The sequence below is a fragment of the Gadus chalcogrammus genome, chromosome 13 (assembly GCF_026213295.1).
Source record: "Gadus chalcogrammus isolate NIFS_2021 chromosome 13, NIFS_Gcha_1.0, whole genome shotgun sequence".
Classification (NCBI taxonomy): Eukaryota; Metazoa; Chordata; class Actinopteri; order Gadiformes; family Gadidae; genus Gadus; species Gadus chalcogrammus.
In genome coordinates this window covers 1,204,287-1,230,995 of record NC_079424.1, presented here as the reverse complement: position 1 = coordinate 1,230,995, position 26,709 = coordinate 1,204,287, and the positions used below count along the sequence as shown (strand labels likewise).

At 45.5% G+C, this 26,709-nt stretch overlaps 2 protein-coding genes, 3 non-coding genes and 1 pseudogene across 5 annotated transcripts in view; 4 read left to right on the top strand and 2 right to left on the bottom strand.

The window, feature by feature from the left end:
• LOC130402242 (kelch-like protein 10) overlaps positions 1–2,968 on the top strand; it is a 16,566-nt gene extending 13,598 nt beyond the window's left edge. The window contains exons 5-7 of the mRNA XM_056606383.1: positions 667–1,278; positions 2,091–2,240; positions 2,615–2,968. Coding sequence (XP_056462358.1) covers positions 667–1,278; positions 2,091–2,240; positions 2,615–2,968 — 1,116 coding nt within the window. The remainder of the gene's footprint in view (positions 1–666; positions 1,279–2,090; positions 2,241–2,614) is intronic.
• A 574-nt stretch (positions 2,969–3,542) lies between these two features.
• Positions 3,543–3,614, bottom strand: trnap-agg (transfer RNA proline (anticodon AGG)). Its single transcript has one exon. It is a non-coding gene; the product is annotated as a tRNA-Pro (tRNA).
• A 494-nt stretch (positions 3,615–4,108) lies between these two features.
• Positions 4,109–13,063, bottom strand: LOC130402241 (uncharacterized). The gene is made up of 5 exons (XM_056606382.1): positions 12,912–13,063; positions 12,189–12,384; positions 7,770–7,942; positions 6,351–6,537; positions 4,109–4,418 (listed from the first exon to the last, which is right to left on the bottom strand). The coding sequence occupies exons 1-5, from the start codon at positions 12,993–12,995 to the stop codon at positions 4,348–4,350; spliced, it is 711 nt and encodes a 236-aa protein (XP_056462357.1). The 5' UTR covers positions 12,996–13,063; the 3' UTR covers positions 4,109–4,347.
• A 7,141-nt stretch (positions 13,064–20,204) lies between these two features.
• Positions 20,205–20,323, top strand: LOC130402773 (5S ribosomal RNA; annotated as a pseudogene).
• A 3,467-nt stretch (positions 20,324–23,790) lies between these two features.
• On the top strand, positions 23,791–23,909 carry LOC130402770 (5S ribosomal RNA). The gene has a single exon (XR_008904039.1). It is a non-coding gene; the product is annotated as a 5S ribosomal RNA (ribosomal RNA).
• A 2,511-nt stretch (positions 23,910–26,420) lies between these two features.
• On the top strand, positions 26,421–26,539 carry LOC130402768 (5S ribosomal RNA). Its single transcript, XR_008904036.1, has one exon. It is a non-coding gene; the product is annotated as a 5S ribosomal RNA (ribosomal RNA).
• Positions 26,540–26,709: the final 170 nt, after the last annotated feature.

Sequence of the window (26,709 nt, the reverse complement as noted above, 5' to 3'; positions counted from 1 at the left end):
ACACCTCAGTGCTTTAGGGGGGGGGGACACACCTCAGTGCTTTAAGGGGGAGGGGAGGTCAACAACTCAGTGCTTAGGTGGGGGGGGGCTAACACCTCAGTGCTTTAGGGGGGGGGGGGGGGGGGCTAACACCTCAGTGCTTTGGGGGGGGGGGGGCAAACACCTCAGTGCTTTGGGGGGGGGGGGGCCCGACACACCTCGGTGCTGTAGGGGGGCCCCGTTCCCCACTCGGGGGAGACCCCTGGACTGTGAACGGCTGGTGGTGGGCCGCTGGGGGAGCAGCCTCCCGCTGCTTCCATAGATTCCTTTGAGTCTGTTGCAGACGTGCAGACATGCCTACCTCCACCGTAGTGTACTGCAGTTTACCTCGGCCTCTGCCGCCAGTCCTACACCCTCCACGATGGTCCCTCCCCCTCACCTTTGTTACCTGTGTAGTCACTACCCACAATGCACGCGTCTCCCTTTAGGAATCCTGTTCACCCATTGGCTCACTGAATGCGTCCTTGGTAACTCTGCTGCCTGTACTATCCCATGATCATGCTCTAATGTGCATCAGTGTGTGTGTGTGTGTGTGTGTGTGTGTGTGTGTGTGTGTGTGTGTGTGTGTGTGTGTGTGTGTGTGTGTGTGTGTGTGTGTGTGTGTGTGTGTGTGTGCGTGCGTGGCAGGTCCGCATGGGTCTGATGGACCCCGAGTACTTCCTGAGCCGCGTGGAGAGCCACCCCCTGGTGCGGCGCGACGCGCGCTGCAGCCCCGCCGTCACCGCCGTGCTGCGGCTCATCGGCGCCTGCGACGCCAGCGCCCGCCTGGACGTCCTCAACCCCCTGACGCGCCCCCGCCTGCCGCCCGCCGTGCTGCTGGCCGTGGGCGGCTGGAGCGGCGGCGCCCCCACCGGCAGCGTGGAGTCGTACGACGAGCGCGCCGACCGCTGGGTGGGCGTGCCCGTCGAGGGGGAGGAGCCCAGGGCGTACCACGGCGTGGTCGTGCTCGGCGACGCCCTCTACTGCGTGGGCGGCTTCGACGGCGTCCAGTACTTCAACAGCGTGCGGCGCTTCGACCTGGCGGCCTGCCACTGGCGCCCAGCGGCGCCCATGCACGCCCGGCGCTGCTACGTGAGCGTGGCGGCGCTGGACGGCTGCGTCTACGCCATGGGCGGCTACGACGGCCACGAGCGGCTCAGCAGCCTGGAGCGCTACCGCCCCCACGGGAACCAGTGGACGCCGCTGGCCGCCATGAGCGAGGCCCGCAGCGACGCCAGCGCCACCACGCTCCACGGCAAGGTGAGACCGCCAGGTGAGACCGCCAGGTGAGGGCCAGGTGAGACCGCCAGGTGACCGCCAGGTGAGGGCCAGGTGAGACCGCCAGGTGAGACCGCCAGGTGAGGGCCAGGTGAGACCGCCAGGTGAGACCGCCAGGTGAGGGCCAGGTGAGACCACCAGGTGAGGGCCAGGTGAGACCACCAGGTGAGGGCCAGGTGAGACCGCCAGGGGAGAGCCAGGTGAGGGCCAGGTGAGACCGCCAGGTGAGGGAGGGGGGGGATGTGTCATGACAGAGGTGGGGGTCTTCAATGTGGTTCAAAGATACACAGGAGAATAAACACAGAAACGTGAAGTTGAAAGCGTAAATAGCAACGCTATAGGACAGAAGCACCTGGTGTACGGCTGGAGGCCCCTGAGTACGTTGTTATGTTCAAAGGGGAGAAGTTAGTAATGAAACCAAATCAAAGCAGGAAAAACATGGTTTTCGTTTCATTGTGTATGTTGTGCAAAACTGCAATCCCAAACAAACAACCCTAACTGACTACTAACTAACCCTAACCCTAACCCTAACCCTAACCCTAACCCTAAGCCTAACCCCATCCCTTCCCTAAAGGGAAACAAAACGAACCAGAACGCACTTCTAGATTAGAAGAAAGCTGAGATGAAAAGGTGTGATGAGAGCTGGAGTTGAAGGTATCAAACCAGTGTGTGTGTGTGTGTGTGTGTGTGTGTGTGTGTGTGTGTGTGTGTGTGTGTGTGTGTGTGTGTGTGTGTGTGTGTGTGTGTGTGTGTGTGTGTGTGTGTGTGTGTGTGTGTGTGTGTGTACATCTCAGGTGTACATCTGCGGGGGGTTCAACGGCTCCGTGTGTCTGGAGAGCGCCGAGTGCTACGACCCGCGGGCCGACCAGTGGACCCTCCTCCCCCCCATGGGCGGGCCCCGCAGCGGGGTGGGGGTCGCGGCCTACAGGGACCAGGTCTACGCGGTCCGTTTCCATGGCAAAACACCTCACGTTCTCTCACACACATGCAAATAGGTATTGGCCTAAACATTCAACGTTTTTTAAGGTTTAAGTTCATTATTGGGTTGTGTGCGTCTGTCAGTCTGTCTGTCCGTCCGTCCGTCAGTCCGTCCGTCCGTCCGTCCGTCCGTCCGTCCGTCCGTCCGTCCGTCCGTCCGTCCGTCCGTCCGTCCGTCCGTCCGTCCGTCCGTCCGTCCGTCCGTCCGTCCGTCCGTCCGTCCGTCCGTCCGTCCGTCCGTCCGTCCGTCCGTCCGTCCGTCCGTCCGTCCGTCCGTCCGTCCGTCCGTCTGTCTGTCCCTCCGTCCGTCCGTCTGTCTGACGCTCTCGTCCCCCCCCAGCTGGGGGGCTTCGACGGCGTGGACCGCCTGCTCAGCGTGGAGGCGTTCAGCCCGGGCGCCGCCGCGTGGCGCCCGGCACCCGCAATGCTCGGCCCGCGCAGTAACTTCGGCGTGGAGGTGCTGGAGGGCCGGCTGTACGTGGCGGGCGGCTTCAACGGCCACAGCACCTCCTTCAGCGTAGAGCGCTACGACGGCGCCACGGGGGCGTGGAGCGCCGTGCGCGACATGGCCGTGCACCGCAGCGCGCTGAGCTGCTGCGTGGTCACCGGCCTGGCCGACGTGGCCGAATACGCCTTCCCGCGCCCCCCGCCGGCCCCGCCCACACTCCCCGACGCCCGCGAAGACTTTGATTAAACATCAGTTCATTGAGGACTGTTCTTGACTTATTTATTTTTTTACATTTATAAATGAGGCTAGTTATATTTAAACATGTATTACTTCTACCAGTAACACAAATACTCTTTGACTTAAATATGTATTATTTTTATTCTTCATCTTCGTGTTGGGCTTTTGACTTCATTACAACATTACGTTTACTTGTTTTTTTATATTGAGCAATTGATAATATGTTTTATTTGATGTGTACTGCTATTACTAATTAATTTCGCGGATGAACGAAGATGGCTTACCAATCTGATATAGAGTATGCCTTGTCATGTCAAGTAAACAGGAGAAGGGATGCAAAGTATTAACTCCTCTGCACACGTTTCCTTCCTATATATGTTCTCATGTTTAAATATGTAAATATTACATAGGACTGTAAGATCTAAAATGTTTTGTGTCTTTGTTTGACGTTATTACGTGTGTTTACGTCTTTAGGTATGTTCTGAATTCCAATCCAGCTGATGCAGGCTACTACTAATGAGTTACCGATGATACGAAGGTCAATGATAAATCGACGCAACGAATTGACCGATAATATAAATGTGGGCTCGTCCGGGATTTGAACCCGGGACCTCTCGCACCCTAAGCGAGAATCATACCCCTAGACCAACGAACCATATGCGTTGTAAAGTTTTACGAAGAAATATATTCGGGCTTATGCTTGCAGAATTTAAACTTGGATAAATTATTAAATTATTATAGTGATGAATAATCCGCTATAAATTCATTAATAAATTCATTAATATTAGTCTCTATTCAACGATATAATAATTAGAAGAAAGGCAGAGACGTTTATTTTTGCAGTTTTACCAGTTTTAACAAACTGCAGTCAAAACACTTTGTATCAGTAATGTTATATAATTGTTCTCCATTTGCCGGCTTATTTCAAGGACGATAGACACCACTAGAGGGCGGTATGACGAAATCGTTTACCTATACAACCTATTGTTTATGAACACCTTAAACTAAGTAAACCAACCGTGTGCCAAGAATGTTCTAAACTAGGTAGTCCAAATGACAAGCAAACAAAGCACACCAACAGTCAATATTGATGATCAGTTTTTTAATCGAAAACTTTAGATAAATAATTATAAAAAACACAGACTGCATTGTTGTAATCAACACACAGGGAAGACCACGAAGGAACACAGGAAGTTTACCCAACCGTGATATTTCTGTAGCCAATCAATAAAACCAAAAGAAAAACAGTAACAAGAAGTTGACCAATGGGAGGCAGGGCCCCCAGCAGGGCCAGGCGGCCATGTTGGATCGGGGGAAGATGGCGGGTGTGAGATGTTGAAGTCGGGGGTGGGGGGCCCCTCACTGAGGCCCCGGCCGACCCCTGGCCCTCACTGCCGGCAGCCGAAGCAGGACGGGTTAGCGCAGATGTCACAGGCGTCCCTGAAGTTCAGGACACTCACTGGGAGCAGAGGACGACAGGGAGGGTGAATAAACAGACCGGACCCCCCCCTACAGACCGGACCCCCCCCTACAGACCGGACCCCCCCCTACAGACCGGACCCCCCCCTACAGGACACTCACTGGGAGCAGAGGACGACAGGGAGGGTGAATAAACAGACCGGACCCCCCCCTACAGACCGGACCCCCCCCTACACACCAGACCCCCCCCTACAGACCGGACCCCCCCCTACAGACCGGACCCCCCCCTACACACCAGACCCCCCCCCTACAGACCGGACCCCCCCCTACACACCAGACCCCCCCCTACAGACCGGACCCCCCCCTACACACCAGACCCCCCCCTACAGACCGGACCCCCCCCTACAGGATACTCACTGGGAGCAGAGGACGACAGGGAGGGTGAATAAACAGACCGGACCCCCCCCCGCAGAACAGACCCCCCCTACAGAACAGACCTCCCCCCTACAGTACAGACCCACCCCCTACAGAACAGACCCCCCCCTACAGTACAGACCCCCACCTACAGTACAGACCCCCCCCTACAGTACAGACCCCCTACAGACCCCCCCCTACAGTACAGACCCCCCCCTAAAGAACATACCCCCCCCCACAGTACAGACCCCCCCCTACAGAACAGACCCCCCCCCCCCTACAGTACAGACCCCCCCCTGCAGTACAGACCCCCCCCCCCTGCAGTACAGACCCCCCCCTGCAGTACAGACCCCCCCCTACAGTACAGACCTCCTACAGACCCCCTCCTGTCAGTGTCTGTACTGAGGGGGGGTCAACAAAGCGCTCCACCACAGAGCTGCCCGCTGCCATGTCTCCATCACGCTGTTTGCTCGACCTCTCGTTGGCCCCTCAGTGTTCCTGATGAGGCAATCTGTAGGAATCTGTCTCAGGGCTAGGGACTCTGGACTCCAGGGACTGCCGTGTGTGTGTGGGTGTGTGTGTGTCTGTGTGTGTGTGTGTGTGTGTGTGTGTGTGGGGGTGTGTGTGTGGGTGTGTCTGTGTGTGTGTGTGTGTGTGTGTGTGTGTGTGGGTGTGTCTGTGTGTGTGTGTGTGTGTGTGGGTGTGTCTGTGTGTGTCTGTGTGTGTCTGTGTCTGTGTGTGGGTGTGGGTGTGTCTCTGTGTGTGTGTGTGTGTGGGTGTGTCTGTGTGTGTGTTTGTGTGGGGGTGTCTGTGTGTGTGTGTGTGTGTGTGTGTGTGGGTGTGTTTGTGTGGGTGTGTCTGTGTGTGTTTGTGTGTGTGTGTGGGTGGGTGTGTCTGTGTGTGTCTGTGTGTGTGTGTCTGTGTGTGTGTGTCTGTGTGTGTGTGTGTTTGTGTCTGTGTCCATCTCTATGAGTGTGTCGGTTTGTTTGCTATCGTAAGCTCTCTCTGATAAACTCTAACTTGAAGTTGATCTATTTCCTCTCTTTTATCCAGCAGTATCAACATGTGGTACCTGCTCCTAACTTTACTATCGGTTAAACTTCATTAGTATCTAATAACTCTGCTCCTTTTGTGCTGTGCTTTTGAAAAAGATTTTGAAAATTTGATCCATTCAAAGTATTCTGTGGTGATTAATGAAAAGTTAAGATGAATCAAAGACAAATGATAGATAAGCAAAAACTTGAAATCCAGATAATCCCCAGTCCACAGATCTATGGGGTCCCTCCTGGTCTATGGGGTCCCTCCTGGTCCCTCCTGGTCCCTCCTGGTCCCTCCTGGTCTATGGGGTCCCTCCTGGTCCCTCCTGGTCTATGGGGTCCCTCCTGGTCTATGGGGTCCCTCCTGGTCCCCCCTGGTCTAAGGGGTCCCTCCTGGTCTATGGGGTCCCTCCTGGTCTACGGGGTCCCTCCTAGTCCCTCCTGGTCTATGGGGTCCCTCCTGGTCTATGGGGTCCCCCTGGTCTATGGGGTCCCTCCTTCTTTGTGGTTTTGTCTCTCACCGATTCTGGACAAGCTCATGGCTGCTCCCTTGTCCTGACACACGGGCTGGAAGACCTGGGGCAGGTTTGGGTCGTGGCAGACCATCGCCGCACTGGTCCGGCTGAGGTGTGGGGAGACCGGACCATCGAGGTCCATCAGGCCTCTCAGGGTCTCCACGGCCTGGAGGGGGAAAACCAGGTCCCCGTCCTGAGACACAGAGGAACAAGCGTCATACTCTGACAGTAGACCGTATCCAGAGGACTCTGTCTGACAGTAGACCGTATCCAGAGGACTCTGTCTGACAGTAGACCGTATCCAGAGGACTCTGTCTGACAGTAGACCGTATTCAGAGGACTCTGTCTGACAGTAGACCGTATCCAGAGGACTCTGTCTGACAGTAGACCGTATTCAGAGGACTCTGTCTGACAGTAGACCGTATCCAGAGGACTCTGTCTGACAGTAGACCGTATCCAGAGGACTCTGTCTGACAGTAGACCGTATCCAGAGGACTCTGTCTGACAGTAGACCGTATCCAGAGGACTCTGTCTGACAGTAGACCGTATTCAGAGGACTCTGTCTGACAGTAGACCGTATTCAGAGGCTGTATGGATCAGTTGGGTAGAGAAAGAATCTTCTTGAACATTTCTTTTTATTCTAAAGCATTGAGTACAATAGTGTAGCCTGGTCCTACCAGAGTCTCATACTTCATTTCATTTGCACAGAGTCTGGACCCACTCACTTGACTAACGTTAACTCACTTGAAGGCGGGTGTCTGTTGAAGTTTAAAACTAATGGATCTGCCACGTGTCACTCTGGATCTACCATAACCAATCGCTAACGTTTGGCCAGGAATCACATCGCAGGCAGGCGGTAAACAAACCAAACACCGTGCGATGTAGATGTCCGCCAACGAGAGCTGACTTTAACGTTATTGTTCTCAGCCACTCCCTCTGTTCGCTGATTGGACGCACAAAATTTGGACGGAGAAAACCCACTAACATACCACAGGCCCAGACCTAGTACCGAAGGGAAATTAAAATTGAGCGGAAGTACTTAAGCGGGCGGAGCAATGCTAACAATGGTGATCATAGAAGGTGACATTATTGCTGTATTAATAGAGCATGTGATGAATAAAAGTAACTCCCGCAAGTTAATTTATTGCAAATTATTGAATGAATCAAATTAGCAATCGGTTTGTTGAATGGCTCTCATCGTCACGTCATATAAACACACACACACACGCACACAGTCACACGTGATTACACACAAACACACACACACACACACACACACACACACACACACACACACACACACACACACACACACACACACACACACACACACACACACACACACACACACACACACACACACACACACACACAGACAAACACAAACAAAGTCCCCGTCCAGCCAGGATAATATCAACAACTCACCTTCACCATGACGCCCACGGCTCCACTCACGCTGCAAGCAGCCAGCACCAGCATCAGACTCTGCACAGCTCTCATGGTCGGCACGGTCAAGATCTCGTCAAAGGCAAACAGTGAAAGCTTGAGATTCAGGTTGCTCTGTGACGGGTCTGTCCCCTCCTGCTCCCCTCTTATAGCTGAGGCGGCTCCGGGGAGTAGCTATCGTTCATTAACCAGCCTGACCCAACGACCCACCACCCAGGATAAGATCCTCTTTTCCTTGTTTACAATCCCCCTCCCTCATGCTATCCTCCCATCTATGACACGTCTATGAGAGACAATCAACTCTGTGATCCAATTCTTACGCAGACATCGTCCATAAACCCCGGCCCCATCTCCTCTTCCTCGTCATCAGGCCCGTAGATCACTCTTTGGCCTGTCCAATAAGGGAACCTCCCTGATAGCAGTAGGTCAGCTCTGTTTGCGGAGGATAATGGCACGTCTGGGATCACACGAGTGTTGAAATCAGACTCTATGGGGTGCATTTATGTTTTTTTGTGAGCGTAGTGGCATTTTCAGACACCCATACATCTGTTATGTTAACCCTGTTCGTTGTTTGTTGCTGTTCTTAGAAAGATGCGGGAGGGCCTTTCTAAGAATTAACATTGTGTTGGAGCTAATCAACATGAACAAAACCTACAGCTCTTTAAGGTATAATAATAACCACCACGTTAAAGGGACCCTGCAATGTACGACATATGACATTTTGTTGTGCTATAATGTGAAACACTATGAACCACAAACTCATAATCGCCAATATACAACAAATTCAGGAACACAACTTTGATCCTCTTAAGTGGATTTTTGATCTCTTAACATTTCCAGGTAAAACACTCGCAAATAAGGAGGCTGTTTAAGAGACGAATTTTGTACGATTTGTGCCATTCATTGATCTGTCTGTCCATCCGTACATCTGTCTGTCTATGACCCATCAATATATTAATTCAACCCATTCATTGACCCTTCCATCCATCATTGGATGGCAGTGGCTCCGGGGGTTTAGCAGGTGTTCTGGCAATCAGAAGGTTGCTGGTTCGACACCCAGCACCTCTAAGTGTTGAGGTGTCCTTGAGCCACAAAAAAACTAAACCGCTCCTGATGTGCATAAGGTTCCTTGCATGGTTGACACGTCCTTCAATGAATTTACTCTGATCTTACTCCATGAATGAATTAAGAGATTATTTGTATGTTTTTAATCTGCTCCATGCACGTGGCTGGTTAAGGGGGATTGTCTTCAATAGTTTGAGAGGGATTCATTAGCCAATGATATTGCATCGTGATGAACCAGGATGATGACTGTTGTTAGGTGGAATGGGGCGACCACCGCGGTGACTTTAAGTAGGCTCCTCTAGACAAGGACGAAGTGTGATGATGATGGAAGACGTTTAAGAAGAAGTTTATCGTAAAAGTTTGTAGACAATGACACATGGCCTGGTGCAGGAGATCTCCTCATGTGGGAGGTATGATGGCTGGTCTAACCTGTGCACATTGATTAGTCAATGCACAACAGGTGTGCAGCCTTACCGGCTTCAGAGTCCAATCAGTCTGACCTGGGGCGGTGTGAGGCTGCTTAAACCAGGCATCATCATTCACCCCACTCCTCCACCCACTTCTTCCTGTCTGCCGTTGTCACGTACCTACGAGTCATCCAGGCAATCTTCAACAGAGAGACCCCACGCCCCGCTACACAACCCTAGCACCACAGGGGCCGGGAGGGGGAAACACGCCTCTCCTTCATGACCCATATCAACACTGTTCATGTTTAATCTTATCTAAACAGTGAGTCAGCTAGCGAAGTGTGAACGGGCTATGTTTGAGGGACGCAGAGCTGTGGCCTCATTCTGAGCTGGCATTACGCAATACAACGATAAGAAATGACTCGGCAGCTGGGCAGCATGTTCTCTACTGATCCATTACAGACATCCTTGAGGATCTCATATTCAAGATGACCACCGTGGTGATAGTAGTTGGCTGTTGATCAGTCCCACTGGCACAGTTCTGAGTTCATGGTTGTTGCCAATGGTTGTAACAATGGCCATGCTGGAGCCACTAGGTGGCCCCCATACTCCATGAGCTGACCTTGGTCTGGGCTCCTCTAGACGGAGACAGGATGGTGATGTTGGAAAACCGGTGTGTGATGATGGCTGGTCTAACCTGTGCACATTGATTCCTCAATGCACAACAGGTGTGCAGCCTCACCGGCCCCAATCAGTCCGCCTCGGGCCAGGAGAGGCTGCTTAAACCAGACATCCTCCACGCTCACGCCACAGATCAGTGATGGTTTTGTCGTTGTTTATGTCTTGGTTTTCTGTGCCTTGTGAATAATACTGGCTACGGTTTCCAGACTATATGGTTTGTGTCTGTGGTCAGTCTATATAGGTATATATAGTGCATGTTATACACAGTAAGCTACTGGCAATGGAGCATCAAGAAGAGATGAACGAAGCCGTCAAGGTGCTGTTGGCAAAAAGCGCTGGGTGGTTTCACGGCTCACGACGCATAGACCGCAGGATGCACCGTCCAAAACAAACAGAGGCATGCTGTGTTCGCCCAGCATTACAGCGAAAGCTATAACGCTTTAGTTGGAAGTTCTGTGAATCATGTGTAAGTCTGGTCTGTCTAAAATGTGCCTTTATTGAAAAGAATGAGGTACTTGACCCATAATCACATACTTTGAATGTAGGCACAAATCCCAAGTATGTAACTGCGGACCGGAGGCGCGTTATATCGCTCATTCAAATGATAGCATAGCACATTCTTTCACATGAATCTCTTTGGTCGGTTCTTCCTCGCTCTCGTCCCATGGTTTGGTTCTCTCAGGTGCCGCCAGTTAACCAATCAAATGTAGGAACAAACAAGCATCTCCCACCTGGGGATGTGGACCCTCCCACCTGTTGCTGTGGACCCTCCCACCTGTTGCTGTTGACCCTCCCACCTGCGGCTTTGGACCCTCCCACCTGCGGCTTTGGACCCTCCCACCTGCGGCTTTGGACCCTCCCACCTGCGGCTGTGGACCCTCCCACCTGGGGCTGTGGACCCTCCCACCTGCTGCTGTGGACCCTCCCACCTGTGGCTGTGGACCCTCCCACCTGCGGCTGTGGACCCGCCCACCTGCGGCTGTGGACCCTCCCACCTGTGGCTGTGGACCCTCCCACCTGCGGCTGTGGACCCGCCCACCTGCGGCTGTTGACCCTCCCACCTGTGGCTGTGGACCCTCCCACCTGCGGCTGTGGACCCGCCCACCTGCGGCTGTGGACCCTCCCACCTGCGGCTGTGGACCCGCCCACCTGCGGCTGTGGACCCGCCCACCTGCAGGTACCCGCTAACTTGGGGCTAGTTCTGTTCTGCAGAGTATGCTACTGGTACATCCTGCAAGGCCTGGAGGGAACAGGCGGTATAGTCTTCAGTTACTATCACCTTCACTCACATGTAAGGAGCGTCGCTAACAGTTCAAAGCTACGGCAGCAGAACGGCGTCGTGGGAGCGTGTCTGCTCTGCATTAGCCTGCTCCGTTCTGCTCATTGTACTAAAGCTATTGGTGTTAAGTACAAGGCTTTGAGTCAGGGACTTCAGGGAGAACTGTGACCAGCTCGGCTCGTTGCTAGGCCTTTTTCTTCATCTAAAGATCGTTGCTGTCATTAAAGAATTAACAATGTGTAATACTATATATCTTTCTTGGATAAATTGGCAGCTTGACTTCATCTTTAAATTAAAGGAAACCATTTCATATAGTGCAGTATGTATTTTTATTCAAACATTAATAAAAAAAAGCATTTTACATTAAATACGTCTTAATAGTTTGGCGAGAGAGAAATGTAGCGAACAAATAAACAATTCAGTCTAAAATTTGACAATATAGGAACTTATCAGGAAGGGAAAGTGCTATTCATAATGCTAAGTAACAGTTCCTTGGAAGCTACCCAAATATTTGAAAACCTTTTCTGAAGCCAACCCTTACATAACAAGAATGCTGAAGATCCCCAAAAAAGTAAAGTAAAAAAAAACAACAGCATGGAAAGATGCGGACGCAGTTCACAACAAACAACAATTGAGTAAAGATGGCCGTCCGCTTGGGTGCGTTTGATTTAACATCCAGTGCAGGCAGCATAGGCGCAGATCTCACAGACGTCCATAGGCATCATACCTAACGATCGGAGAGAGAGCAGAAGGACAGAGAAAAAAAAGTCAGAAAATAAACAACTGAACTGGTCCTGGGTTTGATTCCCACACTGCCCTTCCTAAACGACATGCATCTGTAATCGTTGTTGGCAGCTTTGGAGGGAGGTGGGTACTAACACCTGTAACACTGCGATGGGTGGATGATAACTCTGAGGCCTCATGGCCGTTCTTTATCTGACGGTAGGACAACAGCGTGGGACTCACTCAGGCCGAGCAGCGAGGGGGAAGCGTTGTTGTGCTGGTCGCATAGGGCCTGGAAGGCGTTGGGGAGGGCAGGGTGTGAGCACACCAGCCAGGAGCTGGCCCTCAGTCTGGGGCTCATGCTGCCCGGTCTACTCGGGCCCTGGGTCAGCTTCTGGAGCATCCGCACGTCCTCCAAGGAGAAGCTCAGCCCTTCCACCTAGGACACGAGAGAGAGGCGTGGAGAGGCGTCACATGGACGGCTCTCGCTGTCTCTGGAGGAGTTACATTGTGGTGAAACCCTCAAGCAGATACTCATTCACTGGGGCCACGTGTGGCCACGTTCACATTCCATCACTCCCTTCATGATAATAGACCCATAACGCCAGTGGTTTTAAAAGCATGAATAATAAGAAACACATACTCATAAATGAATATATATTTATATATATCTCCTCATATCACTCATCATTCTCAGTACTCAATACTCTGTCATCTTAGTGTCACAGACCCCTGCAGGACGACTGTGTCCCGGTCGGTCTATTGTTAGATAAGAATGAAGGAGAGGCCTGAAGGTGGAAACAGTGTCATCATGTAGAGCACACGTACGTCATCATGTAGAGCACACGTACGTCATCATGTAGAGCACACATACGTCATCATGTAGAGCACACGTACGTCATCATGTAGAGCACACGTACGTCATCATGTAGAGCACACATACGTCATCATGTAGAGCACACGTACCTGGACCTGCACAGCCTCCGAGGTCCCAGAGTTCAGGGCCAGGATCAGGAGTAGCATAGCAACAGCTGGGGCCGTGGTCGTCATGGTGATGGCTGTGGTGGAGCTGCCTGGACACTTGTTCTTCTTCTCTTGCGGGGTGGTGCGTTCAGAAGATGCTGCTCTGGATCTGTGCTCTGCCTCCCTTCCCTCCCCTGCTTTTAAACAGGACTGATGGTCATCTGACTGGTGACGTCACGAGTCCCGAGCGATCCGCGCGCCTTTCCCATGGGTTAATTAGCAGTGTTTTATTATGCCATAAAATGGAAATAATGGATAGCACTCTGACCCGTCAAAAGTTGTGTTATTATTATTATTATCATATAGTTGTTAGTATAATGGGGCCATGCCTACTTTCCCCCGCCTCTGCAATTCCACAACAGGAAGAAAGGTTAAACCCTCTGGTTAAACGATAACTTGGCCGGCTTTGTGACTGAAAGGGCACCTGTGATAAGGCCACGAGAGCCCGGTCATTGTTTGAAAGAGTTGCATTTCACAGCTATGGAATATCAGCGCAGCCTCGCTTCACGTTGCAATCTCAGTGACAAAAGCAGCATCCAATAATATTTTAAAATGAGTCTGCCGCACAATCTGTCATCACAGATGGTGTTGTCATTATCCAGGCAGGGCTGGGCCTTACATATCTCACTGTGTAGGAAGTCGCTGGGAGCGGTGATTGCAGTATTCTGGTGAATCAGGGGCAAAAATAGTGATGAGCACATGGTGGGAGTGAGGGTCAGCTCAAACTGCTCCGCTACGGAGCGCGGTGAAGGACATTAAGGTTGAGGGTTAAACCGGTGTATCATCCTTCCTGTGACTCACGTCCGATTCAATAAGAATCCACCCATAAAGGAAGCAAAGTCAAGATGTTTTTGACTTTCAGTTGTTTACACAAAAAGTGGACAGAAAGTCCTCCACGATTACTTTGTCGTAACTTTAGGGATGGTTTTCAATGCATTTAAGTATCTCGTTCCATTTGGCTTGCAGACAATATCTGAAGATACGTATGCTCATTTTTTAAAGGAATTTAGGGTCAAGGTTTCTCATTGTTGCTAGTTTGAATGAAACAACCTTAGTCTTTGACATTGACGGCATTTAGCAGACGCTTTTATCCAAAGCAAAACACGACCATTGACACACACGCATCCAAAGGGCGTAGTCAACCACGCAAGGCGACAGCCAGCTGGTCTGGAGCAGTTACGTGCCTTGCTCGTGAACACCTTGACAGTAGCTAGGTGGAGGAGGATCTAGCTAGCAACCCGCGTTACCTCCTGAGATACCACCTCCACCTCACCATCAGGAGCAGCTAATAATAATAATAATATTAATAATAATAATTAATTAATTAATAATAATTGATTGAATTTATATAGCGCTTTCCTAGACACTCAAAGACGCTTTACAGTTCAGGGGGGACCTCACTAACCACCACCAGTGTGTAGCCCCCACTGGGGTGATGCACGGCAGCCAGTCTGCGCCAGAACGCTCACCACACACCAGCTGGAGGTGGAGAGTGAGGGAATTAATGAGTCGGCCAATTACACAGGAGGATGATTAGGGGGCCAGATTGAATGAGCCTGGTTGGGCAGTTTTAGCCAGGAGCTATTGGCTGAAGGTATCATGTGGGTGTGGTGTAGTACCTCAGCATCAATGATGTCACTAGAAGCACTCACTCTGGGGGCAGTCTTTCCCAACACTTTGGTTCAAATCATTCATAGTGAGAAAGGGCTTCAAGTTGATTGGGTGATTAACGCCTCCATCCTCGTGTTGTAAAAGGGACTGACCTTTGCAGCGAACAAGGTGTTGTATATCTGTCTGGATTGTTTAGTGCCTGGCAGATATGACAAGTACACCTCCCATGGATCCATTAAGGCTGTTGTGTGCATGTTCAGCTGAATCCAAATAAGGGCTTTCCTGTGTCGCACATTTCGCTAGACTAATGGGAATTCAAACGCTGTCCATTTATTTTTGTGGGTTTGTCCGGTTTTTTTTCAATCTGCAATGATAAAAAAATCAATCAAATCTTATCAAAAGGTTATTCAGTCATTTGAAATTAAAGAATGTATTGGATTAAAGCATGCTCTCATATTTAAACTTGAAAAGGACTCAGGAAAACTAAAAAAAAAAGCAGACATCCAATACTTATTTATCAATTGAATGTATATACATTTAAAACATGCACTTCTATTTCATAAGCAGGGCATCAAGTTAATATACTCTTTAGCGTTATGTTCTACAAAGACCCGTGGTTCCTCTGTCTAGTAGAAGCTTGTAACCTGCCCCACCCCCACACTACCTGTTGGTCTCCTCAAAGTAAAGCTTCCTTTGGCACTACCTGAGTCTGACCTCTGCATCTGGGTTTACCTCCCTGCTAGCCGTGACAAAGCCATCTGGGTAGACCAGCAGAGCAGACATGGATGTGAACAAAGCTGTGACATTTAGGTCAGAGAAAAAAAAAAAAAAATCAAATACATTGGTGGGTTCTCCACAACGGGAGATATATATATATATATATATATATATATATATATATATATTCTTTCCATTATATATGTATGGGATATATAGATATTCTCTTTATTAAAAAAAAATTTCATGCATATTTCAGTCCGAAAGGTTGTTTGCACTGAATCTGGCAACACTAAAACCCAAATGTAAATAAGTCTTTCTCGCCACTTTTGCAATTGTTTTACTTTCTCATATTCATTGTAAATAATATAACAAGAATTCATGATTCAGAAAAATCGTTGAAGGTGTATTCCAGGTCATTCTGGTCGTTCCTAGAAGCCAGTTTGGCCAGTCATGAGAGTTGATGGGTGTGGATAGTAAACTGGTCCCCGGGCACACACACACCCACACCCACACACACACACACACACACACACACACACACACATACACACCCACACACACACACACACACACACACACACACACACACACACACACACACACACACACACACACACACACACACACACACACACACACACACACACACGCACACACACACACACACACCACACACACACACACACACACACACACACACACACACACACACTGTTTCCATTTCTAAGTAGTGTAGATCCAATCAAAATCCCACAAAATATCATTACTCACATAAAAAAGTCATGCAAGCTTTTTTTATGTGTGTGTGTGATTGTGTGAGTGTGTGTGTCACACATTGTGCTTTTATAGGAAAAACGTAGGAGTAATCGATCTTTGACCGTTCATCTCAAGCTGCAGCTATATATATATATTTATACTGTTGCCACTCTGCACTTTAAGTGAGCTGTAAGCGGGTTTGTGTGGTTATACAACAAAAAGGGTCATTTAAAGACGGCTTATAAACAGGGTAGTGTGCCTGTAGTTTAGTCTGCTTCTGCTACTGAGGAAGCGTTCCCTTAACTGCTCCTCGGAGGCTGTTAAGGGCCCTTACCTCTCTCTTCAGCGCCTCAAAGGTCTGAATCCTGATGTCACCCAACGTCCAGCGTCCGTAACGACGTGCCTCCGACGGCCATGTCATGCTATGATGTCACGCTAAGATACTACGCAATAATGCAGGAGCTGAAATGTAATAGTCAAATGTTAAGCTAAAATGTAATGCTATCAAATGTAATGCCACAATTAAATGCTATAAAACTAAATGCTATAAAATGCAATGCTTAAAATAATTTGGAGGGCATCTTAAAATCCTTCTCCAAGATCAGCCAGATGAGAAGGCTTGAACTGATTGGTACACTGGCCAATCAGACACAGCCTACCCTTCCTATCAACTCAGAGGAAGACTTCCACTCACATTCCCAGGGTTGTAAACCTGGATGTCAGTCTGCTGGTCTTTATGGTCCTGGTCCCAGAGAAGAGGAAACACCTCTCCACGTACAGTGTGGATCATAAAGTCATAAAGAGAGCAGCTTTATGTCCAGCTCCCACCCAGAGTTTCCTGTCTACATTCTAGGAATCAAGCCAGCGTTGGTTTACCAGTGTCCGAATAAATCCATGAAGAGTAAAGCTATAAAATAACAAATCAGCTTCTGCTTGTTTGTTTGTTTTTCGCCTTGGCAACCCACGTCATACTACGTTATTGGGTTTGATGCCCTTTGTGGTTCCCCTTCCCGCCATAATATGTTTGCATCCCCCTTTAATTATGTTATTATCCCCTATATTCTGTTGTCCCCCTCTATTCTGTGTTCCTGTCACCCTCTATTCTGTGTTCCTGCCCCCTCTATAATATGTTCCCATCCCCTCTATCGTTAGTTCCCATCCCCCTTCATCATATGTTCTCGACCCCCTCTGTGGTTCCTGTCGACCAACTCCAGTAAAGAGACGAACAAAAGATATTGATCAACAGAATATTGTAGGAGCAGTACTATCAGACTTTAGTGCTGCCTATGAGGTCATTGATCCTAGCTTACTATTGAAGAATCGTATGTGTTATGGCTTTACTCCATCTCGGCTCTTCACCAGGACCACTGCTCGATTTTTACAAATGATCTCCCACTTGTTTGTAAAAAAGCCTGTGTGTATATTTATGCAGATGATTCATCACTCTATATGTCTGCACACACAGTTGAGGAAATCACCTCAGCCCCCAACAAAGAGTTGCATATGGTATTCAAATGGATCTCTGATAACAAACTTGTCCTAAAAATATCTAAAACCAAGTGTGTTGCTAGTTTGCAACTGAGAAATCGAACAAGAGCATTGTATTTGCAACAAAACAAACATTAAGCTCTAAACCCTTACTGAATCTGGTACTGATCAATGTTGCTGTTGAGCTAGTATAGGACACTTAGCTTCTGGGGGTAACCTTAGACTGTAAATGATCATGTAAAGACAGATATAGAGCCCTATCTCGCATCCGGCATAATTGACTTAATCACTGGCGCATGTGTCGTTGCTAGTTTGCAACCGGCGCAGAGCGTTCTTTTCCCTCCTGCGCCACGCGTCGGTAAATTACAATATCATCCCACTGCAGACGCAAATGGGCGTTCTCGTGTGGTGGGGGTTCTCGTTTACGCAGACTGGAACGCCCCCTTCTTTTTCTTTGTCGCCTTTCTCGCTGAACTGGATTAAAATGTCAAAGTGTACTACTCCGAAACCACGTAAATAGTGTTGTAAATAAACTTCCAAAGCTTTTCAAATCCTATTTGGAAAATAACTTCACATGGTGTGTCTTTTTACAATTGATTCGTTACCAGCATTCGCAGTGTTGATCAGCAGTGAAATAGTCCGCTAGACGTTGACGTCGCTTATTAGTAACCGAAGACGCTGGGGTTGACAAGTTACCGGACCACTACCCATGCAAGTGAACGGAGCGTTCCATGGCATTGAGAAGACCCGTGTAATAAAGGCCTATAAAATGTCTGTTTATGGCATAGATTTCTCCTCAGATTAGGCCAATAAAGCAATGATAACAAAAAAAACAAATCACAAACGCTTGATCGAAGGCCCGACCCGACCCGGCAGGCCCGGTCGGGTCGGGTCGGGCAATCAAAACCCTTGTTGTTTAACATGAATTGGCTAAACAAATGACCACTGTAGCATATTTAAACACAATTCAAATTGTGCAGAGAATTATTTCCATTGGACATTCTCAGTGGCGGCTGGCGATCAAACATGTTGGTGGGGCACAGTAATAGACAGGGGGTCTGAGGTGGAATTCAATAGATTTTATTTCCTGTATTCTGGTGCATTTTGGGGATGGCCACTACCTATATACCTGCTATTCATTCAGATTCATAGCCTACATCCTGGCTTGCAGGGCCTGGACAAGCTTACACTGCATATACAGACCTACTTCATGGCCATTCCACCAGCCATTGCTATTTGACCCATTGTTGTTATTCTGATATTGAGACAAATCGTGATCAATGTCCTATAGCGTCCATTTTTTGTGAGTCTCAATGTCTACTTGAAATGCATTATTAAGTATAACATTGCTTGGGGAGTCCAATTCCTCCACTGAAAAGGGTGGAAAGTGCTTACAACTCACTGCTAGTTAGCGATCTATGACGCTGTTGTTTTTTATTGGTCGTCATGAAAAAAAACATAAGGGGTAACACTGTTGTTTTTTGTTGGTCCTCATGAAAAAAAAAAGGGGAAACACTGTCGGTATTTATCAAATGAAACACAAGGGGTAACACTGTCGTTTTTTATCGGTCGTCATGAAAAAAACAGGGGTGAGGGGTGACACTGTCAATTTTCTTTGGTCGTCATGAAAAAAAAACATAAGGGGTAACACTGTTGTTTTTGATTGGTCGTCATGAAATAAAACACAAGGGTTAACACTGTTGTTTTTGCCATAACAGCTCAAGTTCGGATCCGCGCAATAATGTCGACAGGGGTACCGCTGTCATTTTTTATTGGTCAACATGGAAAAAACATGAGGGGTAACTCGGTCGTTTTTTATCGGCCATCATGAAATAAACATAAGGGGTAACACTGTCGATATTCATCGAATAGAACATAATGGGTAACACTGTTGTTTTTCTTTGGTCGTCATGAAAAAAAACTGTTGTTTTTTATTGGTCTTCATGAAAAAAACATAAGGGGTAACACTGTCGTTTTTTATTGGTCATCATGAAAACAAACATAAGGGGTAACACTTTTTTTTTTTATTGGTCGTCATGAAAAAAAACATGACGACCAATAAAACTGTCGTTTTTTATTGGTCAACATGGAAAAAACATGAGGGGTAACTCTGTCGTTTTTTATCGGCCGTCATGAAGTAAACATAAGGGGTAACACTGTTGTTTTTTATTGGTCGTCATGAAAAAAAACATAAGGGGTAGCACTGTGGTTTTTTATTGGTCGTCATGAAAAAAAACATAAGGGGTAGCACTGTGGTTTTTTATTGGTCGTCATGAAAAAAAACTTAAGGGGTAATACTGTTGTTTTTTATTGGTCCTCATGAAAAAAAAACACAAGGGGTAACACTGTTGTTTTTTATTGGTCCTCATGAAAAAAACCGCAAGGGGTAACACTGTTGTTTTTTATTGGTCCTCATGAAAAAAAACATAAGGGGTAACACTGTTGTTTTTGTCAAAAAAAACATAAGGGGTAACACTGTTGTTTTTGTCAAAAAAAACATAAGGGGTAACACTGTTTTTTTTATTGGTCGTCATGAAAAAAAACATAAGGGGTAACACTGTTGTTTTTGTAAAAAAAAACATAAGGGGTAACACTGTGGTTTTTATTGGTTGTCATGAAAAAAAACATAAGGGGTAACACTGTTGTTTTTGTCAAAAAAAACATAAGGGCCATACCACCCTGAACACGCCCGATCTTGTCTGATCACGGAAGCTAAGCAGGGTCGGGCCTGGTTAGTACCTGGATGGGAGACCGCCTGGCAATACCAGGTGCTGTAAGTGGTGTCGGGTGGTGGCCTATAGGTGGCACTCTTCCCACTGGCCCCCTTACTCATCAATCCCGATGCCCCAGTGCAGTGACGGGGACACTGTGCTGTGGAAGGTGCCTTCCATCGGAGGAGACGTAAAACCGAGGTTCTGACTCACTTTGGTCATAAAAGATCCCATGGCACTGATCGCAAAGAGTAGGGGTTTCCCCGGTGTCCTGGCCCAACCAGGCTCATTCAATCTGGCCCCCTAATCATCGTCCTGTATAATTGGCTGACTCATTAATTCCCTCACTCTCCACCTCAAGCTGGTGTGTGGTGAGCGTTCTGGCGCAGATTGGCTGCCGTGCATCACCCGTGTTGGTGCTACACACTGGTGGTGGTTAGTGAGGTTCCCCCTTCCCTGTAAAAAAAAAGCGTATTTGAGTGTCTAGAAAAGCGCTATATAAATTCAATCCATTATTATTATAATGGGTAACACTGATGTTTTTTTATTGGTTGTCATGAAAAAAAACGTAAGGGGTAACACTGTTGTTTTTTATTAGTCGTCATGAAAAAAAACATAAGGGGTAACACTGTTGTTTTTGTCAAAAAAAAACATAAGGGGTAACACTGTTGTTTTTTATTGGTCGTCATGAAAAAAACATAAGGGGTAACACTGTTGTTTTTGTCAAAAAAAACATAAGGTGTAACACTGTTGTTTTTTATTGGTCGTCATGAAAAAAAACATAAGGGGTAACACTATTGTTTTTGTCAAAAAAAACATAAGGGGTAACACTGTTGTTTTTTATTGGTCGTCATGAAAAAAAACATAAGGGGTAACACTGTTGTTTTTGTCAAAAAAAACATTAGGGGTAACACTGTTGTTTTTTATTGGTCGTCATGAAAAAAAACATAAGGGGTAACACTGTTGTTTTTGTCAAAAAAAACATAAGGGGTAACACTGTTGTTTTTTATTGGTCGTCATGAAAAAAACCATAAGGGGTAACACTGTTGTTTTTGTCAAAAAAAACATAAGGGGTAACACTGTTGTTTTTGTCAAAAAAAACATAAGGGGTAACACTGTTGTTTTTTATTGGTTGTCATGAAAAAAAACATAAGGGGTAACACTGTTGTTTTTGTAAAAAAAAACATAAGGGGTAACACTGTTGTTTTTTATTGGTCGTCATGAAAAAAAACTGTTGTTTTTGTCAAAAAAACCATAAGGGGTAACACTGTTGTTTTTTATTGGTCGTCATGAAAAAAACCATAAGGGGTAACACTGTTGTTTTTGTCAAAAAAAACATAAGGGGTAACACTGTTGTTTTTTATTGGTCGTCATGAAAAAAAACATAAGGGGTAACACAGTTGTTTTTGTCAAAAAAAAAATAATGGGTAACACTGTTGTTTTTGTAAAAAAAAACATAAGGGGTAACACTGTGGTTTTTTATTGGTTGTCATGAAAAAAAAACATAAGGGGTAACACTGTTGTTTTGTAAAAAAAAACATAAGGGGTAACACTGTTGTTTTTTATTGGTCGTCATGAAAAAAAACATAAGGGGTAACGCTGTTGTTTTTGTAAAAAAAAAACATAAGGGGTAACACTGTTGTTTTTTATTGGTCGTCATGAAAAAAAACATAAGGGGTAACACTGTTGTTTTTGTCAAAAAAAACATTAGGGGTAACACTGTTGTTTTTTATTGGTCGTCATGAAAAAAAACATAAGGGGTAACACTGTTGTTTTTGTCAAAAAAAACATAAGGGGTAACACTGTTGTTTTTATTGGTCGTCATGAAAAAAACCATAAGGGGTAACACTGTTGTTTTTGTCAAAAAAAACATAAGGGGTAACACTGTTGTTTTTGTCAAAAAAAACATAAGGGGTAACACTGTTGTTTTTTATTGGTTGTCATGAAAAAAAACATAAGGGGTAACACTGTTGTTTTTGTAAAAAAAAACATAAGGGGTAACACTGTTGTTTTTTATTGGTCGTCATGAAAAAAAACTGTTGTTTTTGTCAAAAAAAACCATAAGGGGTAACACTGTTGTTTTTTATTGGTCGTCATGAAAAAAACCATAAGGGGTAACACTGTTGTTTTTGTCAAAAAAAACATAAGGGGTAACACTGTTGTTTTTTATTGGTCGTCATGAAAAAAAACATAAGGGGTAACACAGTTGTTTTTGTCAAAAAAAACATAATGGGTAACACTGTTGTTTTTGTAAAAAAAAACATAAGGGGTAACACTTTGGTTTTTTATTGGTTGTCATGAAAAAAAACATAAGGGGTAACACTGTTGTTTTTGTAAAAAAAAACATAAGGGGTAACACTGTTGTTTTTTATTGGTCGTCATGAAAAAAAACATAAGGGGTAACGCTGTTGTTTTTGTAAAAAAAAACATAAGGGGTAACACTGTTGTTTTTTATTGGTCGTCATGAAAAAAAACATAAGGGGTAACACTGTCGTTTTTTATTGGTCGTCATGAAAAAAAACATAAGGGGTAACCATGTTGTTTTTGTCAAAAAAAACATAAGGGGTAACACTGTTGTTTTTTATTGGTCTTCATGAAAAAAAACATAAGGGGTAACACTGTTGTTTTTGTCACAAAAAACATAAGGGGTAACACTGTTGTTTTTTATGGGTCGTCGTGAAAAAAAACATAAGGGGTAACACTGTCGTTTTTTATTGGTCGTCATGAAAAAAAACATAAGGGGTAACACTGTTGTTTTGTCAAAAAAAACATAAGGGGTAACACTGTTGTTTTTTATTGGTCGTCATGAAAAAAAACATAAGGGGTAACACTGTGGTTTTTTATTGGTTGTCATGAAAAAAAACATAAGGGGTAACACTGTTGTTTTTGTCAAAAAAAACATAAGGGGTAACACTGTTGTTTTTTATTGGTCGTCATGAAAAAAAACATAAGGGGTAACACTGTGGTTTTTATTGGTTGTCATGAAAAAAACCATAAGGGGTAACACTGTTGTTTTTGTCAAAAAAAACATAAGGGGTAAGACTGTTGTTTTTATTGGTCGTCATGAAAAAAAAACATAAGGGATAACACTGTCGTTTTTTATTGGTCGTCATGAAAAAAAACATAAGGGGTAACACTGTTGTTTTTGTCAAAAAAAACATAATGGGTGACACTGTTGTTTTTTATTGGTCGTCATGAAAAAAAACATAAGGGGTAACACTGTTGTTTTTGTAAAAAAAAACATAAGGGGTAACACTGTTGTTTTTTATTGGTCGTCATGAAAAAAACATAAGGGATAACACTGTCGTTTTTTATTGGTCGTCATGAAAAAAAAACATAAGGGGTAACACTGTTGTTTTGTCAAAAAAAAACATAAGGGGTAACACTGTTGTTTTTTATTGGTCGTCGTGAAAAAAACCATAAGGGGTAACACTGTTGTTTTTGTCAAAAAAAACATAAGGGGTAACACTGTTGTTTTTATTGGTCGTCATGAAAAAAAACATAAGGGGTAACACTGTTGTTTTTGTAAAAAAAAACATAAGGGCCATACCACCCTGAACACGCCCGATCTCGTCTGATCTCGGAAGCTAAGCAGGGTCGGGCCTGGTTAGTACCTGGATGGGAGACCGCCTGGGAATACCAGGTGCTGCAAGTGGTGGCGGGTGGTGGCCTATAGGTGGCACTCTTCCCACTGGCTCCCTTACTCATAAATCCCGATGCCCCAGTGCAGTGACGGGGACACTGTCCTGTGGAATGTGCCGTCCTTCGGAGGAGACGTAAAACCGAGGTTCTGACTCACTTTGGTCATAAAAGATCCCATCGCAAAGAGTAGGGGTTTCCCCGGTGTCCTGGCCCAACCAGGCTCATTCAATCTGGCCCCCTGATCATCCTCCTGTATAATTGGCTGACTCATTAATTCCCTCACTCTCCACCTCAAGCTGGTGTGTGGTGAGCGTTCTGGCGCAGATTGGCTGCCGTGCATCACCCGTGTTGGTGCTACACACTGGTGGTGGTTTGTGAGGTTCCCCCTTCCCTGTAAAAAAAAAGCGTCTTTGAGTGTCTAGAAAAGCGCTATATGAATTCAATCCATTATTATTATTATTTTAAGGGGTAACACTGATGTTTTTTATTTGTTGTCATGAAAAAAAACGTAAGGGGTAACACTGTTGTTTTTTATTGGTCGTCATGAAAAAAAACATAAGGGGTAACACTGTTGTTTTGTCAAAAAAAACATAAGGGGTAACACTGTTGTTTTTTATTGGTCGTCATGAAAAAAAACATAAGGGGTAACACTGTGGTTTTTTATTGGTTGTCATGAAAAAAAACATAAGGGGTAACACTGTTGTTTTTTATTAGTCGTCATGAAAAAAAACATAAGGGGTAACACTGTTGTTGTTGTCAAAAAAAACATAAGGGGTAACACTGTTGTTTTTTATTGGTCGTCATGAAAAAAAACGTTAGGGGTAACACTGTTGTTTTTTATTGGTCGTCATGAAAAAAAACGTTAGGGGTAACACTGTTGTTTTTTATTGGTCGTCATGAAAAAAAACATAAGGGGTAACACTGCTGTTTTTGTCAAAAAAAACATAAGGGGTAACACTGTTGTTTTAGTAAAAAAAAACATAATGGGTAACACTGTTGTTTTTTATTTGTCGTCATGAAAAAAAACATAAGGGTTAACGCTGTTGTTTTTGTAAAAAAAACATAAGGGGTAACACTGTTGTTTTTTATTGGTCGTCATGAAAAAAAACGTAAGGGGTAACACTGTTGTTTTTTATTGGTCGTCATGAAAAAAAACATAAGGGGTAACACTGTTGTTTTTGTAAAAAAAAACATAAGGGGTAACACTGTTGTTTTTTATTGGTCGTCATGAAAAAAAACTGTTGTTTTTGTCAAAAAAAACATAAGGGGTAACACTGTTGTTTTTTATTGGTCGTCATGAAAAAAAACATAAGGGGTAACACTGTTGTTTTTGTCAAAAAAAACATAAGGGGTAACACTGTTGTTTTTTATTGGTCGTCATGAAAAAAAAACATAAGGGGTAACACAGTTGTTTTTGTAAAAAAAAACATAAGGGGTAACACTGTTGTTTTTGTAAAAAAAAACATGAGGGTTAACACTTTGGTTTTTTATTGGTTGTCATGAAAAAAAACATAAGGGGTAACACTGTTGTTTTTGTCAAAAAAAACATAAGGGGTAACACTGTTGTTTTTTATTGGTCGTCATGAAAAAAAACATAAGGGGTAACACTGTTGTTTTTGTCAAAAAAAACATAAGGGGTAACACTGTTGTTTTTTATTGGTCGTCATGAAAAAAAACATAAGGGGTAACACTGTCGTTTTTTATTGGTCGTCATGAAAAAAAAACATAAGGGGTAACCATGTTGTTTTGTCAAAAAAAACATAAGGGGTAACACTGTTGTTTTTTATTGGTCGTCATGAAAAAAAACATAAGGGGTAACACTGTTGTTTTTGTCACAAAAAACATAAGGGGTAACACTGTTGTTTTTTATGGGTCGTAGTGAAAAAAAACATAAGGGATAGGTAACACTGTCGTTTTTTATTGGTCGTCATGAAAAAAAACATAAGGGGTAACACTGTTGTTTTTGTCAAAAAAAACATAAGGGGTAACACTGTTGTTTTTTATTGGTCGTCATGAAAAAAAACATAAGGGGTAACACTGTTGTTTTTGTAAAAAAAAACATAAGGGGCAACACTGTCGTTTTTTATTGGTCGTCATGAAAAAAAACATAAGGGGTAACACTGTTGTTTTTGTCCAAAAAAACATAAGGGGTAACACTGCTGTCTTTTATTGGTCGTCATGAAAAAAAACATAAGGGGTAACACTGTTGTTTTTGTAAAAAAAAACATAAGGGGTAACACTGTTGTTTTTTATTGGTCGTCATGAAAAAAAAACATAAGGGATAACACTGTCGTTTTTTATTGGTCGTCATGAAAAAAAAACATAAGGGGTAACACTGTTGTTTTTGTCAAAAAAAAACATAAGGGGTAACACTGTTGTTTTTTATTGGTCGTCGTGAAAAAAACCATAAGGGGTAACACTGTTGTTTTTGTCAAAAAAAACATAAGGGGTAACACTGTTGTTTTTTATTGGTCGTCATGAAAAAAAACATAAGGGGTAACACTGTTGTTTTTGTAAAAAAAAACATAAGGGCCATACCACCCTGAACACGCCCGATCTCGTCTGATCTCGGAAGCTAAGCAGGGTCGGGCCGGGTTAGTACCTGGATGGGAGACCGCCTGGGAATACCAGGTGCTGCAAGTGGTGTCGGGTGGTGGCCTATAGGTGGCACTCTTCCCACTGGCTCCCTTACTCATAAATCCCGATGCCCCAGTGCAGTGACGGGGACACTGTCCTGTGGAATGTGCCGTCCTTCGGAGGAGACGTAAAACCGAGGTTCTGACTCACTTTGGTCATAAAAGATCCCATCGCAA

Coding starts and splice junctions, on each gene's coding strand:
- LOC130402241 (XM_056606382.1), bottom strand. CDS start 12,995: ATGACGACCACGGCCCCAGCTGTTGCTATGCTACTCCTGATCCTGGCC. Junction 12,385..12,911: donor CGGAGGCTGTGCAGGTCCAG/GTACGTGTGCTC, acceptor CTCGTGTCCTAG/GTGGAAGGGCTGAGCTTCTC. Junction 7,943..12,188: donor CCCCTCGCTGCTCGGCCTGA/GTGAGTCCCACG, acceptor GAGCCGCCTCAG/CTATAAGAGGGGAGCAGGAG.